General features: G+C 43.2%; 1 protein-coding gene across 13 annotated transcripts in view; it reads right to left on the reverse strand.

Annotated features, from left to right (window-relative positions):
* LOC132208757 (zinc finger protein 229-like) overlaps positions 1-22,152 on the reverse strand; it is a 36,591-nt gene that overhangs the window by 13,074 nt on the left and 1,365 nt on the right. For 5 of the 13 annotated variants that reach the window (XM_059644127.1, XM_059644130.1, XM_059644128.1 and 2 more), the window contains one exon: positions 8,799-17,715. The exons of 2 other annotated variants lie outside the window; for them this stretch is intronic. In XM_059644127.1, the coding sequence (XP_059500110.1) occupies positions 16,407-17,369 (963 nt within the window). In that variant the 5' untranslated portion in view covers positions 17,370-17,715 and the 3' untranslated portion in view covers positions 8,799-16,406. Of the gene's footprint in view, positions 1-872; positions 1,412-4,252; positions 4,377-8,798; positions 17,716-17,750; positions 18,783-22,152 lie in introns of those variants that run through there. 6 more of the 13 variants (XR_009444890.1, XR_009444892.1, XR_009444889.1 and 3 more) reach the window with 6 other exon arrangements.

The raw sequence follows: 22,152 nt of genomic DNA on the forward strand, positions 1-22,152 counted from the left end.
AGAATCATGATCAGTCCATTGATGGCAATGTAGAGTAAATAATTCTAGCTTCTCAGTCAGTCAGATTGATATTGTGAAGAGCCAGTGCAGACATGGCTGGTCAAAAGGTCTCCTTCCACACTGTAATATTTCTGTGACAGAATGTTCTTTCCACTCAAACTAATAAAAGCAAAAATAAAGAACAAAGTCATGAGGAAATTCCCAGTGTCAATGAGACATTTTTTTTACTCCATATTCCTTCCTGGGATGAGGGCACCGCTGGCTAGGCCAACACTTATTGCCCATCCCTAATTGCCCAGACGGCAGTTACGAGTCAACCACATTGTTGTGGGCCTCGAGTCACATGTAGGCCAGACCAGGTAAGGATGGCAATTTCCATCCCTGAAGAACTTTAGTGAGCCAGATGATTTTTCCAACAATCGACAATGGATTCACGGTCATCATTAGACTCTTAATTCTAGCTATTTATTTAAATCAATTTCCACCATCTGCCGTGGCAAGATTCAAACCTAGGTCCCCAGAACAACACCTGGGTCTCTGGATTAACAGGCCAGTGAGAATACCACGAGATGATTGCCTCCCCTTATGCTGACATGTTACCATTGTGGAAGGTATCAAATGTAATGGTCAGCAGTGTGTGCCCAGGGACAGCTGGGCATGGAAGACACTTCTCATGGAGGGCAGGCAGGAAAGTAGAATTAAAGTAACAATCTGATCAGCCATGATCTTACCAGAATGATAGAGAAAGCTCGCTGGGCTGACGACTGTTCCAGTTTCTTAAATAAGAATGCTCAGTAATAATACATGTCCCACTCCTATGGGTTTACCCAAGTATTACAGAATGCTGTTTTAGCCAGAATTCCCTGACTCACCAACTCTTCTCCACGTTGAGCAGCCACAGATGAGAAATCAGGGCTGAAGTGATACAAAACGAGAAGTTCAGCTCTCCTACGTATCAGGAGTTGCAGCCACAGCCACTCAACTGAATGTATCCAAGGCCCATGGCAACTCGAGGCTGCATAGGTCAGCTGTGGCTGGGAATGGGTGAAGCTGCTGAAAACCCCATTGTTAATTACGGTTATACGCCTGGCGCTAGGACCCAGCTGAGACCGTTGGAACTCCACTCACGATGTGACGTTTGGTCGCGCGTGCGCGGATCCCGGATAAGATGGCGCCCACTAAACTGGAACCACTTCCTGGTCAAAGGCCTGTATCTGGAAATACAGCACCTGCAGATTCATTTTTAGTTTTCATCACCTTCCAGAGGTGTTTAGAAACCCCTCCTGAGCCACCGTGGTTTCCATCTCTCCCTTCGCACTTTCAATCTTTACTTTGAACGTGACAAAAGAGCAGAGCATCATCCCCCATCGCCATTACTCGCAGCGGATACATTCCAAAGAGCGCAACGGCACGACGCCTGCGCAGTGCTCGCCTGTAATGTTAATCAGCGACCTTTACCAGCGCGGGGACTGCTGGGTAAAAGTCCTGCCATTGAAAGCCCTCAATCAATAAAAATTTTACTCTGATGGAGCTGATGGAAAAGGGCGCAGTACAAAAAAAAATACAGCACAGAAGCAGGCTCTTCAGCCCTCCAAGCATGCGCTGACAGGTTTTGCCCTTCCATATTAAAACTGTCTTCTCTTACATCCCTCTGTTCCCTTCCTATTCATAGACAATGTATACATAATATTTACTTTTTCAAAATTTCAAGTCTGAATCTATAAATAAGATAATTTTTAAAATTTATTTGAAATAAATCTCTAGTGCTACCCATCTAAAATTAAATTTGTAACTACATGGCAATGGGTAAATGGAAAGGAGGTGATGGGATAGTGCTCATGTGTAAGTGGTCAGTACTCCAGAACCCTCCCTCTGACACTTTTAGGCTGTGACTTTCAGATAGTCACTCACCTCCTTTTGGAAGAATTTGTTTTCCCTCAAAACCACTTAAAACCTCCAACTACTTATTTTAAAAGTGTTCTCAACCACCCCCCCCCCCTCCGTTATTGATCCCTGTACTAAGGGGAAATGATTCTCCCTATCTAAGCTGTCAATGCCCTCTACAGCTTTGTTCACTTCAATTAGGTCCCCACCCAGCCTCTCTACTTTTTCTTCAAAACTCCATCGCTCCGGCCCAGGCAACATCCTGCTGGATCTCTGCACTTGTGCAGTCACATCATCCTTTGGTGTTATTTATATAACTGATACTTAATGGTAAGGTCCTGGGGAACATTGCTGAACAAAGACTTTGGGGTGCAGGTTCAAAGAGTTCCTTTAAGGTGGAGCCAAAGTTAGATAGGAAGACTTTGGTATTCTTGCACTTATTGGTCAATGCATTAAGTATAGGTGTGTTGAAATGTCATATTGTGACTATATAGGATATTGGTTAGGCCACTTTTGAAATGTTGCTGTCAGTAAAGACACTTGAAGTGGTTCAGAAAAGATTTAAAAGGATTTCACTGAAGTTGGAGGGTTTGGGCTATAAGGAGAGGCTGAATATGCTGGGGCTATTTTCCCTGAAATGTTGGAGGCTGAGGGGTGGCCTTATAAATGTTTATAAAATCGTGAGACATGGATAAGGTGAGTAGCCAACGTCATTTTCCAAGGCTCGTAGTCCAAAACTGGAGCACGTAGCTTTAAGTTGATACCAGAAAGATGTAAAAGGAACCTAAGGGGCAATTTTTTTTTCATGTCAAGGGTAGTGCGTGTATGGAATGAGCTACAAGAGGAAGTGGTAGGGGCTGGTACAATTACAACATTTAAAAGGTATCTAGATGGGTGCACGAACAGGAAGAGTTTGCAGGGGTATGGGCCAAATGGTATGAAATGGGACCACATTAATTAGGATACCCGGTTAGCTTGGACGCATTGGACCAAAGATTCTGATTCCATGCTGTACAACTCTGTGACTCTAAGTTGGAGAGTGGTAGAGTTGCTTCTGAGACTAAGATCCTGAATTTAAAAAGAGGAAACTGTGATAGCATGGCACACAAACTGGCCATAATAAATTGGGGAGTTTTACTTAATGGGATAGAAGTGGAAAGGCAAGTGAAAATACTTAAAGAAAATATTGGGGAACTGCAACAGTTGTTCATTCCTTTCTGGCACAAAAATGAAATGAGAAATGTGGCCTAGCCATGACTAGGAGGGAAATTAAAAATGGTGATATAGAGTCTTAGGAAATAAGAACATGAAGTGCTGGTGTTGGACTAGGGTGGACAAGGTCAGAAATCACACAACACCAGCTTATTAGTCCAACAGGTTTATTTGAAAACACAAGCTTTCGGAGCCTCAGACCTTCTTCACGCACAGATCGCACTTTAGCCCTTGAGATGTTCTGCCATTCATGCTGATATTGCTGATCACCAACTCAGTACCTTCTCACTTTCAACACCCTTTGATCCCTTTGTCCCTCTGAACAATAATCTAAACCTTCTTTACAACGTTCAATATTTTGCCACAACCACTTTCTTTGGTATTTGAACTCCACAGATTCACTCCTCTCTGAATGAAGAAACCCCCTTCCCAGAATCAGTCTGGTATACCTTCATAGCACTGTGTCTACAAAGCCAGACTATCATTCCTTAGATCACGAGAACAATACTGCACAGAATACTCCAGGTGCGGTTGCACCAGTGTCTCAAACCCCAAATCAGACTCATTGATTTGATTTTTCAGTCAGCAGAAAGGAGTTAGGAATTTAATCCAGAGGGGAGAGGACGGAGAAAGGGAGAAAACTGGAAGCGGAGGACAGAAATGGGGAGGTTGGATGTGGATTTCAGTCGAAAGAGGAAGGAGGGTAGAGCCAGGAATTTACAGATTTGAGAAATAAGAGAGGAGAATAATGTTCCTCAGGATCTGGACTTGTCTGTTTTGAATTTCTATCCTGCAATGACAGTAAATGACTTGTAAGTTCCTTTTGCAGGACATTAGAAGAGAAGGATTTGCAGATATTAAACACAAACTGCATTACCTCACTCTTCTCTAAATTCAAGTCCATCTGCCATTTCTCCATCCAACTTTCCGATTGATGTACATCCTGCTGTGTCCTTTGACAACCTACCTCACTATCCTCACCTGCACCAATTTTCACAACATTAGCAAATCTATTAAACAGACAGCTTAGATTTTCATCCAAATCTTTGAAAAAATGACAAACCTTATGGAACACCACTGGTCACAGATCTCCAATCAAAAAACACCGTCCCCACCCACCCTCTGTCCTCTAACCCAATCCAATTTAGCAACTCACCATGGATTGATCTCATATGACATAATCTTCTGGGCCCAGCTACCATGAGGGAGCTTGTCGAATGCTTCAGTAGAGTACATGCAGACAACATCCACTGCACTGTCTTCATCGATCATCTTCACCACTTATTCAAAAAAAAAACACAATCCAGTTTGTGAGAGGCAGGAAGCCAAGATGCATGTTATCCACATGAGCTTCAGCAAGGCCTTTGACAAGGTCCCTTGTGGCAGGCTGATACAGAAGTCTAAGTGACCCAGGTTACATCGTGAGTTGGGTACAGAACTGGCTTTGTCATAGAAGATGAAAAGTAGCTACAGATCTGTGACCAGTGCCTTTCAGTAGGAATCAGACCCCTGTTGTTAACAGATAATAAAATGTGAGGCTGGATGAACACAGCAGGCCCAGCAGCATCTCAGGAGCACAAAAGCTGACGTTTCTGGCCGAGACCCTTCATCAGAGAGGGGGATGGGGTGAGGGTTCTGGAATAAATAGGGAGAGAAGCGGAGGCGGACCGAAGATGGAGAGAAAAGAAGATAGGTGGAGAGGAGAGTATAGGTGGGGAGGTAGGGAGGGGATAGGTCAGTCCAGGGAAGACGGACAGGTCAAGGAGGTGGAATGAGGTTAGTAGGTAGGAGATGGAGGTGCGGCTTGGGGTGGGAGGAAGGGATGGGTGAGAGGAAGAACAGGTTCGGGAGGCAGAGACAGGTTGGACTGGTTTTGGGATGCAGTGGGTGGAGGGGAAGAGCTGGGCCGGTTGTGTGGTGCAGTGGAGGGAGGGAACGAACTGGGCTGGTTTTGGGATGCAGTGGGGGAAGGGGAGATTTTGAAACTGGTGAAGTCCACATTGATACCATTGGGCTGCGGGGTTCCCAAGCGGAATATGAGTTGCTGTTCCTGCAACCTTCGGGTGGCATCATTGTGGCACTGCAGGAGGCCCATGATGGACATGTCATCTATAGAATGGGAGGGGGAGTGGAAATGGTTTGCGACTGGGAGGTGCAGTTGTTTATTGCAAACCGAGCGGAGGTGTTCTGCAAAGCGGTCCCCAAGCCTCCGCTTGGTTTCCCCAATGTAGATGAAGCCACACCGGGTACAGTGGATGCAGTATACCACATTGGCAGATGTGCAGGTGAACCTCTGCTTAATGTGGAAAGTCATCTTGGGGCCTGAGATAGGGGTGAGGGAGGAGGTGTGGGGGCAAGTGTAGCATTTCCTGCGGTTGCAGGGGAAGGTGCCGGGTGTGGTGGGGTTGGAGGGCAGTGTGGAGAGAACAAGGGAGTCACGGAGAGAGTGGTCTCTCCGGAAAGGAGACAAGGTGGGGATGGAAAAATGTCTTGGGTGGTGGGGTCGGATTGTAGATGGTGGAAGTGTCGGAGGATGATGCATTGTATCCGGAGGTTGGTGGGGTGGTGTGTGAGAACGAGGGGGATGCTCTTTGGGCGGTTGTGGCAGGGGCGGGGTGTGAGGGATGTGTTGCAGGAAATGCGGGAGACGCGGTCAAGGGCGTTCTCTACCACTGTGGGGGGAAAGTTGCGGTCCTTGAAGAACTTGGACATCTGGGATGTGCAGGAGTGGAATGCCTCATCGTGGGAGCAGATGCGGCGGAGGTGGAGGAATTGGGAATAGGTCATGGAATTTTTGCAGGAGGGTGGGTGGGAGCAGGTGTATTCTAGGTAGCTGTGGGAGTCGGTGGGCTTGAAATGGACATCAGTTACAAGCTGGTTGGCCTGAGATGGAGACTGAGAGGTCCAGGAAGGTGAGGGATGTGCTGGAGGTGGCCCAGGTGAACTGAAGGTTGGGGTAGAAGGTGTTGGTGAAGTGGATGAACTGTTCGAGCTCCTCTGGGGAGCAAGAGGCGGCGCCGATACAGTCATCAATGTAACGGAGGAAGAGGTGGGGTGTGGGGCCTGTGTAGGCCTGTTGTTAACATATTTATTATAAAAAAAATTTGGAGGAGAATGTAGGTGATCAAATTAGTAAGTATGTGAATGACAAAGATCATGGGAGCTGTGAGGTAGTGAGGAGGAATGCCAGAGGAGACAGCAGGACATAGATTGACTGGAGACTTGTGTGGAAAAAATGGCAGGTGGCATTTAATCCAAACAAATGTGAGGTGATGCATTTTGGAGGGTCTAGTGAAGGAGGGAAGTGTACAGTAAATGGCAGAATTCTGAGAAGCACGATCATAGAGCAGTATCTAGGTCTACAGTTTCACAGTTTCCTGAAAATGGCAACCCGAGTGGAGATGATGGTCAGGGCAAAGTGTATAAAAATTGGTCATGTTGCAGCTCGCTAGAACTTTAGTGAGGTTATATTTGCAATGTTGTGTACAATTCTGCTCGTCAAACCACCAAAGGGTACAGAAACAGGTTACCAGGATATCACCTTGTTTGGAGGATATTAGTTATGAGGAGATGTTGGATAAATTTGGTTTGTTTTCATTTGAATATCAGAGGCTGAGGGGCAACCCGGTAGAAATTTACAAAACTGGGAGAGACATGGGTAGTTGGAGTCGAGAGTAGAAATGACAGTTTGTGTAGGGGACATACGTTTAAAGTAATAGGGAAACATGTAAAGGAGGTGTGAAAGGTGAGTTTTTACACACAGAATAGTATGTGTCAAGAATGCATTGCCAGAGGAAGTGGGATAAACAGATACAATCACAATACTTAAAAGACATCTTGATGGATTCGTGAATTGGCAGGGAATAGAGAGATACAAACTGTGCAGGGGAAAGAAAGAGATTTCATGATTAGAAAATCGTGCGTTAATGGAGGCTTGTGGTTTAAAGGGACTGTTCCTGTTCTGTAGTATTATTTGAGACCTCAGTTTTTCAAATACAGACTGGAATATTGCTAGAGTAACAGGCAGTGACAGTAAGTTTTTCTGGATTGTATGCATGACAAGTTTCCAAAAACAGTGCATTCAGTTCAAAAAGAAAGAGCGCTCGTTTGATCATACTTCTTGGGAATGATGGGAGCCAAGTAGATCAAGTGTCAGCGGCGGATCATTCAGGAGACCATGGTCACGTGTAGGAAGGTACAGAATAATGTCAGATAATAACCAGCATTAGTTCAGAATAAGAAAGCTCAGTTGATGGAAAGTTGTCTTCAACAGAGCAAGGTCAAAGCTGGACAGCAATGACTGAGTGGAGGTTGACGGGACAAAGTACAATTAATAATTGCAATACTTTCAAAGAGAAGATGGTTCAATTACACTCAGAAAGGAAAGGAAGGGCAAACATTCACGGCTGCTTGTATGACAATTAGAATTTAAGAACAAAAAACAAGCACCTATGATAGGTGTCAAAGAGAAAAGTCCAAATTGACAGTCACGAGGAATACAGAAGGTTCAGAAGTTGGGGCAAGCAGATGAAAAAGCACACAAGGAAGGGAGAGAATTAGGAGAGAAAATGTTGGCAGCCAGTTGAGAGGGGCTCATAACACATTGGTTTGTCTCCTACATAGTTATAGCCAGAGGAACATGCAGGTTCTGGGTTCAGACAGGGGCAAACTTTAGGAGCCCCTTGGAATCATTGGAAGCAGCAGAGGCAGTGGATCAATTGTCACCATGAGTCAGACAATGAAGCTCTTTGAGCTCCTCACTGTTGTTGTTGTAGGTGAGGATGGAGAATACATGGGGGAGGGGGAAGAGATGTTCAATGAGAACAAACTTTTATTAGACATATCATTAAAAATAAACATACTGCAGGTCACACAGAAAGCTGTTTGATTTGACTCTAATGCTAAATATAACGACTGAGAACTGGAGTTATTCAAACCAATGGAAACAGATTCCATTGAAACGGTTCAGTACTGACTGTGATTGAAAGCAAAATACAAACATCCAACAGCTACCGACAAACTCACTTCCGTGTCAGCAAATGAGATAAATGAGTGAATCCCTTCCCACCCTCAGAGCAGACGAATGGCCTCTCTCCAGTGTGAACTCACTGGTGTAAATGGAGTTTAGTTGATCATCTGAACACATGGCTACAAAAAACACACAAATGGTCTCTCAGCAGTGTGAACATATTGATGATTCATCAGAACATTTAAAGCACTTCCCACAGTTTGGACATTTAAAAAGGTCTCTCATCAGTGTGAACAGCTTGTGTGCCAGGACTGTAGTTAATCAAGTGAATCCCTCCCCACAATCAAGGCTTGCATTGTGTCAGTCCTGGTAGTTAATTAAAACTGGTGTCCACACACACACAATACGTGTATGGTTTCACACTGTGAATAATGCTTTCTCCTTCCATGTTCAAAATCTGATAATGTTCTGTTTACAATAAACTGAGGGGCCCATAAAACGCTGGGATTATGCCTGGTGTCAGTTTCCCTTTGAATACTCTGTGAAATAAATTTAAAACAGAACAATGCAACGAAGAGAGAGTCCACACAAACACCAGGCTGCCTATGAAATCAGCTGGTAATAAATCTGGTAGTTTGATTAGATTGGATTCCCTACAGTGTGGAAACAGTCCCTTCAGCCCAACAAGTCCACACTGCCCCTTGAAGCATCCCACCCAGACCCATCCCCCTATATCCCACACAGCCCTGAACACCATGGGCAATTTAGCATGGCTAATCCACTAATCCACCTAGGCTGCACATCTTTGTGGGAGGAAACCAGAGCACCTGGAGGAAACCCACACAGACACAGGGAGAACGTGAAAACTCCGCATATACAGTTGCCCGAGGCGAGAATCGAACCCGGGTCCCTGGTGCTGTGAGGCTGCAAAGCTAACCACTGAGCCACCGTGCCACCCCATAGGATTAATGATGTACTGTAAAAAAGAAGTGACCACAAAAGCCAGTGATTCATTAATGTCGATCAGGGAACAGAACCTACCACCTGGTCTGGGCTTACACAAGACTCTGGCCTCCTAGTGAGTGGTCAGACAAAGAAAGAATGTGGAGAAAGAGGTGAAACACAGGTATTGAATAAATCCACATCTCAATCAGGACTTTGACATCATGTCACAAACCCTTAAACTTCACTATTGTGAATGTCCAGTATGGAAGATCTATGTGGAACACCATCACCATGAGGACCCCCTCCAAGTCACACATCATCCTGACTTGTCTGAATCCAGTGCAGGATGAACAGCAATTTCCTCCAATTAAACACTGAGACAGCTTCTACACTGACTGCAACCTTCTGTCTAGTAACTGTGTGAAGCTGAACCAGACTGTTCACAACTCTGATGAAATACTTCACACTAAGATGAGCTTTCAACCACATCATCACCAAACCAACTGTTTCCATCTCAGTAACATCACCTGACTCCATCCACGTCTCAGCTCATCTGCTGCTGAAACCCTATCCATTCTTTGTTACCTCTAGATTTAACTGCCCTGACACTGACCGGTCCCCCATACTCAAGTGTCCCATAATGTTGGAGTGATTAAAATCTCTGCTCTCTCAGTTGTAGTGTTATTGGCCCAAAGTGTATCACAGGTGCTGAAAAATAAGTCAGCAGATCTGTTAAAAGACTATCCAATTTAGCATCGTGATAGTACCATGCAGCGTGAGAAGTTTTTCTCAAAGTGAGAATGGGACCTACTTTCCACAGGACTATGCAGTGGTTACTCTCACCGAATGCTGTTCTGGATAAATACTGAGGATGAGGTAATGTAGGTTTTCCCCTCCCTCTCTCTGTTCTTCCTCATCCCTGCTGTACCTATTTTGTTTCTATGTCTCCTGTACACTCAAACATGTCTGTGTAGCTGCTTGAAAAATAACTTTAATAGAACTTCAAGTCTATCTTTATTTTTTCTTCACGCAGCAAATTATGTGTATTGTCTCCTCTTTTCTTACACACAGCAAAATCCTGCGGAGAAGAAAATGCCACTTGCTCATGGGACATTCGCAGCAGTGAGATTCAAACCCACATCAATGAAAAGACTGGAGTCTTAATTCAGCACCTTAGACTGTTCAGCCACAGTAACTGACAAGTCATGGTCATCCTTATTGTCTTCGATGATAATGTCGCGACACCAAATTTTAGTCATGGAGCAGGAGAGGCCTCGAGACTGCATTACCATTTCTCAAATCTCTAATGGGTTCGCAACCTCAACACCAATTTTGCCTCAAATCCCTGCAAAGTCTCCAATTTCTCTCAGGTCACCTATCAAGCTTTTCTCTTCAAGAAAAGAACTTTTTGCTGTTTAACAGAAAGTGCTATAGAAACAAAGTAGGTCTGGCAATGTCTAAGACAAATGAAATCATGTTAGTTTCAAGATCTTAGAACTATTTCTCTCTCTCTCTCTCTCTCTCTCTCTCTCTGCAGGAATGGCTTCACTACATCCCACACAGTTGTTACAATTTTTAACAATTATGTAGCAATTAAAGCTAAAATTCTATTTTCTTTCTTTATCATTTGCAGCACCAGCAAAGGACTTTAGACCCATTTTTGTCCTTTTCCATACCCATCCTGAATCAAAAAGAGCTATAATAACTAACTGAGAGACCTGCTGCATTTATCCAGCACTTTTTTTTGGACAATTTGTGTTTCTAAATTAATTCCCTCAATGTGTCAAATGCCTTAAATACTTGCTGACAATGTCTAGGTGTCTGTCGTTTGAACATTGCACTGTGAAGACTTCAAATCATCCATTTTATAAGAAGCAAGCACACAGTAACTGAACTCTACACTTAAAAATGCAAAAACATATTTCCTTCCTAATCTTTAAGCCTGTTTATTTCTTTGTACCGCTTAGCAGTAAGTCATGCAACTGCACCAGAAACCTCTGATCCTTAGAATTTTTTTAACCAGTGTCTGAACATGTAGTCCATAACATGAGAATTGGCCAAAGTTGTTGACACACAGAACAAAGAAAATGTTGTGAGAGACTCAGCAAATAAAGGAACATTTCTTATACTGTAGCTGAAAAGAATTGGTTTATTGAAACAGATTTATTCACCATTTGACCGAGTGACTGGCGTCATACAGGCTGCTTAAAGAGTAGGGAAACAACATCACGAAATTAATTTTGAATGTTAAATCATGGAGCAAGTACTGAAAATGGATTGCAATGTCAATGAGAAGAATACATTGGAACCTTAGGATTTTCTAAAGCAATTACCTTTTACTTCCTTGGACTGCAGTGGCATCAGTGAAAAACCCATTCGTCACCTTATGAAGCAGGATTTGAACACTGACTGTGGGAGGCCAAGTTAGCTCAGTTGTCAGAACATACGCTGCTTAAGTGCAGGGTTATGAGTACAAGTCCAACACTGGGCACCACCTGTTTAATTATTTAGTATTTCCTCTCTGCAAATTCCCTTCCTCCAGCTATTCGTGACAGGCTAACCCTTTCATCCCATGAATCAGCTTAGTGAATCTTTTTTGCACTGCATTCAACGCCAGCATATCCTTCTTAAATACAAGCACCAAAACTGTAAATAATATACCAGTATGGCTTCACCAACATCCAATACAGTTGTTACAAGATGTCCCGATCCTCAAACACCAATAATTCGCAATTAAGGCCAAAATTCCATTTACTTTCTTCATCACTTCAGCATCAGTTTAGGACTTAAGGCCCATCCTTTTCCTTTTCTTACAATCCTGAATCGAAAAGTTATAATAACTGCCTGCAAAATGCAATCCCACTGAAACTTCAACCACTTGCTCAACTTTGTAACCTAAAGTCAAGTCCAGGACCTTCCCCTTCCTTGTTGGGACTTCTCCTTAGTGGCTGAAGAAGTGCTGTCCTGGATGTATTTTAAAAATTCTGATAAATCTTTCCCACTGTGATGACTCCATTAATGCTGAGGAAATTGAAAGCTCCTGCTACCACAATCCTGCTACTTTTACACTTTCTCAAAATTTGCCTCCTTATTTATTTGTGGAGTTTTCAAAGATGCCAGCCCTCCTTATTGCTGTAATTGATTCCCTAAACAAAATAACAATATCCCCTCCTCCTTTACCACCTCCACTGCCTTGCATGAAGGCCCTGTAACCTGGAATACTGAGCTGCTAACCATGTCCAATTGACAGCAATGTCTTTATGGCCCCATTAATTTATATCCTCAAATCATCTGCCTTATTCATCTGAACACCATTCACCCTTAACAAACTCCCTTGTACCTTAAACTGGCCTGTGACAAGGCCTTCCAGACTCTCGTTTCTTCTCTTTTTGGCCCTTATTATTATTTTGAACATTCTCCCTGGATTTCAGCCCACTGCTCAGGGATTTACAAGGCCCTCAACAGTACTGGAAACGCACCCCCACCCCCCACAAGGATGCAGGTCCCATTCTGGTTTAGGTGTAACTGCTGTGTGTAATTCTAGTCTTCTTGCTAAAGGAAGGGTGTTGTAAAACTTGAAAGGTTCGGAAAAGAATTGTAATGGTTATTACTGTAATAATGTACCATTAGTACACTAAGTTTCAAGCATTATGGGATGACCCTGTTCCCATTTGCTCACCTGAAATGTACTGACTGTCATTGAGTGAAAAATAAAAACCACCGGTTCCTTACACTTGGGAGGTGAGGATGGAGGAGTTAGGGGAGATGGAGAGCCTTTCAAAATAAACTAGTCTGCTTTTGAGATGAAGACGCAATGCACAGTAGTTTTAATAAAAGGTTGACTTGTATTGTTTTTTTCTCCCAACTAGGTAACCAGACACGTGGTGTTTTCAAACATCATGAGAAACATGCCCAGATAACATGACGTGGACACAGATAATAGGAGCAACATAAAAAATTCCTACAGATTCTTGGGAACTCATTGGTGGTTATCCACAGTGGCTCAGCGGTTAGCACTGCTGGCTCACAATGCCAGGGACCCAGACTTGATTCCACCCTTGGGCAAATGAGTGTGTGGAGTTGGCATATTCTCCCTGTGGCTGCGTGGGTTTCCTCTGGGTGCTCTGGTTTCCTCCCATGTGTTGGTTAGGTGGATTGGCCAAGCTAAATTGCCCAGAGTGTTCAGGGATGTGTAGATTAGGTGGGCTACGGGGAGATGTGTCTGGGTGGCATGCTCTGAGGTTTTCTGTGGAATTCTTGGGCCAAAGGGCCTGTTTCCCTACTGTAGGAATACTCTGAATTCTATGAAAACCAGTCCTAATGATCTAGGAAATCCCTTTTCACACAGTGTGCAGGTGGATTGTCTTTACCCAGTGTGAAGGTGTTGATATACAGCAATAAAACATCATCATTTTCAAAACCTACCCTACAGTTACATAATTGTTATTAAAATTAACGCAAAAGGACTAATAAATTAAACACCATTTATCTCAATGCCAGAGGCCTAACAGCTAAGGCAGATGAACTCAGGGCAAGGTTGGAAACATGGAACTGGGTTATCATTGCAATTACAGAGACAAGGCTCAAGGATGGACAGTGATGCCAGCTTAATGTTCTAAGATTATAGATCCGATAGAAAGGATAGAAAGTCAAAGCGGGAGGGGAAGCAAAGCAAGAATGTGCTTTGTGAAAAGTGGCATTTTTGAACAAGGATAACATTATGGCTTCACTTAGGAGGGATATATCTGAGAACACATCCAGGGAAGTTATTTGGGTGGAACTGAGAAATAAGAAAGAGATGATCACCTTATTGGGATTATACTATAGGCCTCCCAATAGTCAGCAGGAATCTGACAAACAATTTTGAAAGAAGATCTCGGTTATCTGTAAGAATAACAGGGTGGTTATGGAAGGGATTTTAACTTTCCAAACACAGACTGGGAATTCCATGGTGTAAAATGCTTGAATGGAGAGGAATTTGCTGAGAGCGAGTGTCCAGGAAAACGTTCTGATTCAGTATGTGATGTACCGACTAGAGAAAGTGCAAATCTTGACCGGCTCTTGACAAATAAAGCAGGACAGGTGACTAGGGTATCAGCGGGGGAGGACTTTGGGGCCAGTGACCATAATTCTATTAGTTTTAAAATAGTGATGGAAAAGAGTAGACCGGATCTGAAAGTTAAAGCTCTATATTGGAGGAAGGCCAATTTTAAAGGGATTACACAAGAGCTTTCAAAAGTTGATTGGGGCAGATATTGCAGGTAAAACGGAAAGATTCAGAACTGGGAAGCCTTCAAAAAAAAAACATGAGTGTTCAGGGACAGTATATTCCTGTTCGGGTGAAGGACAAGGCTGGTAGGTGTAGGGAATTCTGGATGACTAGAGAAATCAAGGTTTTGGTCAAGAAAAAGGAAGGACATGCCAGGTATAGACAGCAGAGATTGAGTGAATCCTTATAAGAGTATAATGACAATGGTATACTTAAGAGGGAAATTAGGAGGGCAAAAAGGGGACATGAGGTAGCTTCGGCAAATAGTATGAAGGAAAATCCAGAAGGATTCTACAAATAGATTAAGAACAAAAGGATAACTAGGGAGAGAATAGGGCCCCTTAAAAAGCAGCAATGCCGCCTATGTGTGGAATTGCAAGAAATGGGGAATATAATAAAACAAGTATTATGCATCAGTATTTACTACAGAAAAGGATATGGAAGATATAGACTGTGGGGAAATAAATAGCAACAACTTGAAAATTAGCCATATTTCAGAGGTAGTGATGCTGAACGGCTTAAAACGCATAAAAGTGGATAAATTCCTGGGACCTGATCAGGTGTATCCGAGAACTCGGAGGGAAACTAGGCAAGAGATTGTTGGGCCCCTTGCTGAGATATTTGTATCATCGATAGCCACAGATGAGGGATCAGAAGTTGGCTAATGTGGTGCCACTATTTCAGAAAGGTGCTAAGGAAAAGCCAGGAAACTATAGGCCAGTGAGCCTGATATTAGTGGTGGGCAAGCCATTGGAGGGAATCCTGAGGGATAGTACTTGAAATATTTGGAAAGGGAAGGACTGATTAGGGATAGGCAACATGGCTGTGTGTGTAGGAAATCATGTTTCACTAACTTGATTTTTTTTGAAGAAGGAACAAAGAGGATTGATTAGGGCAAAGCAGTGGATGTGTTCTATATGGATGTCAGTAAGGCAGTTGACAAGGTTCCTCATGGTAGACTGATTAGCAAGGTCAGATCACATGGAATACAGAGAGAACCAGTCATTTGGATACAGATCTGGCTTGAAGGTAGGAGACAGAGTGCTGGTGGAGGGTTGCTTTGTAGACTGGAGGCGTGTGACCAGTGGTGTGCCGCAAGGATCAGAGCTGGGTCCACTCATTTCTGTCATTTATAAAGATGATTTGGATGTGAATGCGGGAGTTATAGTTACTAAGTACCAATCCTTGCAGCATACTGCAGGCCAAAGGCCTTTCCAAATGGCCAGCTCTCCCTGGATTCCATGTGATCTCACCTTGTTAATCAGTCTACCATGCGGAATTTTACTTACTGAAATCCATATCGAAAACATCCACCAGTCTGCCATCAATTTTCTTTGTAACTTCTTCAAAAAAAAACTCAATCAAGACATAATTTCCTATGGGCAAAGCCATGTTGACTATCCCCATTCAGTCCACGCTTTCCAAATACATGTAAATCCTATCCCTCAGACTTCCCTCCAACAACTTACCCATAACTGACATCAGGCTCACCAAAAGTTTATTGTTCCCTGGCTTTATGTTACCACCTTTCTTAAACAATGGCACTGGAATAGCCAACCTCCAGCCTAACAGCTCACCTATGACTGTCAATGGTGCAAATATCTGAGCAAGGGGCCCAATCGCAAGCCTAACTTCCCGCAAAGTTGGAGAATACACCTGAAGAGGTCCTGGGGATTTATCCACCTTTATGCTCTGTAAGGCATCCAGCACCACCTCCTCTATAATATGGAACTTTTCAAGATACACATTCATTTCTAAGTTCTCTAGCTTTCATATTCTTTTCCACAGTAAATACCGATGTAAAATACTTGTTTTGCATGTCATCCATCTTGTGCATTCCCATACATAGGCGGTCTTACTGTGCTTTTAAGGGGCATAATAGTGTCAAAATTGGCCTTAGTCCCATTTAAAACTTTAACTTTTAGACCAAGTCTATCCTTCTCCATAACTATTTTAAAACTAATACAACGATGATCATAGGCCCCAAAATATTTCTCCCACTGACCCCTCAGTCACCTGCCCTACCTTATTTCCCAAGAGAAGATCAAGTTTTGAGCAGGGACTAATGACACCAGTACAAACAGCCCAAAGATCCAAGTTCAATCCTTGATTTAAAAGCAAAATCCTTCAAATGTGGTTGTGGTGAACTTGCTGGTGTGTTAACAGTTTGGATGATTGAGTGAATCCCTTTCCACACATAGAACAAGTGAATGGTCTGGCCCCAGAGTGAACTCGCTGGTGTCTCAGCAGGTTGGTTGAGTGAGCAAATCCCTTCCCACATTCGGAACATGTGAACGGTTTCTCTCCAGTGTGAATTCGCTGATGTGTCAGCAGGTGAACTGTCTGAGTGAATGCTTTTCCACACTCCGAACAGGTGAATGGTCTCTCTCCAGTATGAAGTCGCTGATGTGTCAGCAGGTTGGATGAGTGAGTAAATCCCTTCCCACACTCAGAACAGGTGAAAGGTTTCTCTCCAGTGTGAACTCGCTGATGTACCAATAGTTTGGAATTGCGAGTGAATCCTTTCCCACATTCAGAACAGATGAATGGTCTTTTCCCAGTGTGAACTTGCTGGTGTTCCAGCAGAGAGGATGACTGAGTGAATCCTTTCCCACACACAGAACAGGTGAATGATTTCTCTCTGGTGTGAACTTGCTGGTGTCTCAGCAGGTTGGTTGACGAAACGAATCCTTTCCCACAAATAAAGCAGGTGAACAGTCTGTCCCCATTGTGAATTCGCTGATGTGTCAACAGGCTGGATGACAAAGCAAATTCTTTCCCACATACAGAGCAAGTGAATGGCCTCTCTCCTGTGTGAATTTGCTGGTGTTTCAGCAGGTGAGATGTCTGCGCAAATCCTTTCCCACACACAGAGCAGGCAAACGGTCTCTCCCCACTGTGAACTTGTTGGTGTTTCAGCAGGTTGTTTGACTGAGTGAATCCCAGCCCACAATCAGAGCAAATGAACGGTTTCTCCCCAGTGTGACTGCGTTGGTGCATTTCCAGCTGGGATGGGTAAATAAATCCTTTCCCACAATCCCTACATTTCCACAGTCTCTCCCCAGTGTGACTGCGCTGGTGTTTGGACATTTCAGATGAATCTTCACAGACTCTTCGACACACAGACAATACGCATTTCTCCCTGGTGAACAGTGCTTCTTCCTTCAATGTTCAAAATCCTGAGATAATTAGGTTATGACAAACAGATTGAGTGTCAGATCTGGATGTGGTTTTGTTTGATTTCTCTGAATGCAATCAAAATTTCAAACAGAAAAGTAGAGAGAGAGAAACCAGAAGAATACACACAAAGATTGTGAAACTCTGAAATTAATCTGGTCAATTGTGGATCCAACACCGAGGGGCACTGCTGGATTATCAGTAAAACTGAACCGGTTCATTTAATGTCCTTCAGGGAAGGAAAACAGTCAGCGTTTGCCTACAAAAAAAAAAGAGATAGAGTTTGGACAGACATGAAGGGCAGGCATTTTATACATCAGAAAATGAATCCAATTCCTGTTTTCTCCCCATACCCTCTGATGCTTCTGAAGGGCTGAGAATACACAGCAAAATACCTGAAATCTGAAATAAAAACAGAAAAAGATGGAGATACACAGCAGATCTGACAGCATCTGAAATGGTGACAGATGCAGGAACCATTGCAATCTTGAAGAAGTGTTGAGATGATCATCCATTGCACCATAATATAGGTTACACACCGAGTGCCAGAAAACGGGCCTAGCTTCAATAGGTGCTTGATGGCCAGCACCGATACAATGGGGACAGTGTGTTCAACAATTTTACCCGAGTGTCTGACCCCATTTAGTTCCATGTTTCTCTCCTGTTCTCTTTTAGGAAACAGGCAGCAGCAAGTAGTGAAGAATGCAAATGATATTTTGCCCTTCATTGTGAGAGGATTCGAGTACAGGAAGAGGGATATCTTTCTATAAGGGCCTTGGTGAGACCACACCTGGAGTCGTGTGCACCTTTGTTCTCCTTTCCAAAGGAAGGATGGCCTGGCTACTGAATGATCGTAAAGAAGGTTCACCAGACCAATTCCTGGGATCTCAGGACTGATGCATGATGAGAGAGTTTTGATCTTGATTAATCCTTCTTTCTTTTAATCTTTCAGCCACCGACAACATCATGAACTAATTTCACGTCCCATTTGCTGATCTGAGTCTCTTACTACTGAAGCTATACTTTGGTTCCCATTCCCCTGTCATACGAGTTTAAATCCTCACCAGTGGAACTAGCAAAAGCATCAACAAGAATATCTGTCCCAGCTCTGCCCAGGACAATTGTTCAAGCTTGTGCATGTCCCACCTTCCCCAGAAACAAACAGTCTCAAAGCCTCAGGAATCTAAACGCTTTAAGTTATATCTCCAGCCATGCACTCATCTCATCTGTCCTCTTATTCTCGCTTTCACAAGCACGTGCATTGTAGCAGCTCACACTGTTACTGGATTAGATCACGAAAGGTCCTGTGGGGGTCATAAAAGAGTCCTGTTGAGAAGGAACATTTGGGAATTTACTTGGGTTTCTGTAAACAGGCAGTTCAAAACACATAAGCATTTTAATAAGAGGCAGTTTTTAAAGGCCTGGTCCAGCCACAATCACAAGTTTGTTACTTAATTAAAAAGTAGAAGCAAAAGTCTGATCCTACAGCATTCTGAACTGTTTAGGTAATTGTAACCAGAAATGCAAACAACCAATTAACATGAAATGGTTAGCTGAATTCCTTGAGCGAATGTTTGTCAGCAATAAAAGCAGCTCACTGCATCATTATGGAAGGCAAAGCAATAAATGGTGTAAACACAACCTGTAAAAGACCAACAACATAGGAAGGGGCAAAGAAAGGTTATAAAGAGAGAAGTCAGGGCTGCAGAGAGATAAAACAATTGAAATGTAGATATGGATAATTTGAATAAATTCTTACATGCAAAGATCAACGGAAGAGTGACAAAGATAGATTGCAAAATCCGAAGTGAAGACATGATTAGTGCCTTAGTTATTTGTGAAATCTAAACAAGTTTTGTTTAATGGCTTGGTAAAGCTCTAAAGTGACTGAATTTCATCCTCAGTGGAATTTGAATAGATGCTTTTTATTAAAACAAGAAAGTAATAATGGAAAGCGCTTCGAGTGGAAAATGAAACTTCAATTTAAAAATCATTTGCAGCATGCAAATCGTTGGGGTTGTAAACTGCAACAGCAAGTCAGAAACACTGTTTGTTTGGTCTCTTAAGCTGAAGTGAGAGAGGGATTTTTCCACAATTTTCAACTGTATTACAAAATTGTAGTTACTTTATATCAGAGTTGAGTTTAAAAGACTTTATCACAATTCCTAACAATCCACACTACAGTTAGTAGAGAATTTGGAAAAGTTCTCAGTGATAAGCTACTATTTTGTTTTTTGGCAAAAAACATGGTGCAGCTGGCAAATGTCTGAGGAGGAATATAACTGTCAAAAGCATTGTCAGGTCCCAAAGACAGATGAAGTCATTTTCTAGCTAACCTCAGGAGATTATGGGAGGGTTTAAGGCTGAACATAGTATTGTCCATGATTGTTTGCTTACTGGATTGGATATATTGATTTGGGGTGTGTGGCTAACAATGACAACAATATTGCATGTAAACAACATCTAGCAAAAGGAATAAAAATATTACAATCAGCCAGGGAAAGTTTGAGTATCATTGCCCACTCTTCCAATCTGAGCTGTATTTAAGAGGGGAATTAGGCCTCACGTGAAAGCCAGGTTTGGAGTGGACTCTGGCCTCTCCCACACATGCGGTAACAGAGCTCTGAATAAAGGTCGCTTGTACAACTGAACACAACACAAAACTCCTCGCTACCACAATGTGGCAATGGGTGTAAGCTTGACAATACTACATTTGAGATCTTGTATTTTAATGTATCTCTTATCTTCCTATCTTCAGCTTTCAGGTCCTCCTATGTCACTGGTACAATCGGATGTTCACCCTCCCACTCCAGAATGTCCTGAAGCTGTTCCATGTCATCGCTGATCCTGGCACCAGGGAGGCAACATACCATCCCGGATTCATGTCTCTCTGTGCCCCGTACTATTGAATCCCCTGTCTCTACAGTCATATTCATCATTTTCCTCCCCTTCTCCGCAGCAGAGTCACTCCAAGTGCCATGAACTTGACTGATGCTGCTTCCCGATTGGCCACCCCACCACCACCAGCCCTCCCCCGACCAAACAGTACCCAAAACAGTATATTTGTTTGAGGACGATGACCACGAGGGACTCGAGCACTTCATTTCTGAGCCTTTTACTTGTCTGATGGCCACCCATTCCCTTGCTGTCTGTGTAATCTTCACCTGCTTGTGACCAATCTGTTGAGAATGCTACCACAACCTTCTCAGTATCATGAATGCTCCATACTGACTGCACCCACAGCTCCAGCTCTGAAAAACAGCTAACCAGTAGCTGCAGACGGATACACTTCCTGCACAAATAGCCAATAGGGACACTGGTAATATCCCGGAGTTTAACGCGGAAAAGTGTGAGGTGATTCACTTTGGAAGGAGTGACAGGAATACAGAGTACTGGGCTAATGGTAAGATTCTTGGTAGTGTGGATGAGCAAAGAGATCTCAGGATCCGTGTGCATAGATCCCTGAAAGTTTCCACCCAGGTTGATAGGGTTGTTAAGAAGGTGGATGGTGTGTGAGGTTTTATTGGTAGAGGGATTGAGTTTCAGAGCCATGAAGTCATGTTGCAGCTGTACACAACGCTGGTGCGGTCACACTTGGAGCTCTGGTCGCCACATTATAAGAAGGACGTGGAAGCATTGGAAAGGGTGCACAGGAGATTTACCTGGATGTTCCCTGGTATTGAGGGAAGGTCTTTTGAGGAAAAGTTGAGGGACTTGAGGCTGTTTTCGTTAGAAGAAGGTTAAGAGGTGACCTAATAGAGACATACAAGCTGATATGAGGAGTAGATAGGGCGGACACTGAGATCCTTCTTCCTCGGATGGAGGTGGCCAGCACGAGGGGCCATAGCTTTAAATTGAGGGGTGATAGTTGTAGGACAGATGTCAGAGGTAGGTTCTTTACTCAGAGTAGTAAGGGCGTGAAATGCCCTGCCTGCAACAGTAGTAGACTCGCCAAGTTTAAGGGCATTTAAGTGGTCATTGGATAAACATATGGATGATCATGGAATAGTGTGGGTTAAATGGGCTTCAGTTTGATTTCCCAGGTCGACACAACATCAAGGGTCTATGTTCTATTGTGCTAGACAAGGACAACACAGACCTGAGGGCTTCTGTTGTGACTTCTCTCCAGATTAAGCCAGTTTCTGCCTTAAAGAGAATTTAATGAAGCTAGGTCCTTCCCCTTCATTTCAAACATTACTATTATAAAATCAAAAGTCGCTAACTTTATATAAGCTAATATATACTTTAAAAACTGTAAGAAAATTCTTTCCAGTATCAATTATCAATTGACTGTTTCCGTTAGGACAGTGAGACTTTCTGAACTGCCCAAACTGAGACTGAGCATCACACTCAATCTTTCAGTTTCACTTTCTTTCTGTTTCACCCAACTCCAAAGCACTCTCATTTAGCCAAGCAGCACTCACAGTGCAGCCTTTTCATTTTCATTTTCATTGTCTGCTCACACCCACTCTGATCTCAGCCTCCCATACTGTTTCAATTCAGCTCAATGGGAGCTCAGGGAACAGCATCTTCACGTTAAATGCAGTAATTTATAACCCTCAGGACTCCACACAGACTTCAGCAGTTTCAGGATCAAAAGAGTTGTCAGGATCTGGAAGATTCCACTTGAAGGGGTGCTGGAATTTGTGCCCATAAGGAATTTTAAAAGGAAGTTTGCAGATATTCAAGAATGAAG

This window comes from Stegostoma tigrinum, unplaced genomic scaffold, assembly GCF_030684315.1.
Source record: "Stegostoma tigrinum isolate sSteTig4 unplaced genomic scaffold, sSteTig4.hap1 scaffold_53, whole genome shotgun sequence".
NCBI lineage: Eukaryota > Metazoa > Chordata > Chondrichthyes > Orectolobiformes > Stegostomatidae > Stegostoma > Stegostoma tigrinum.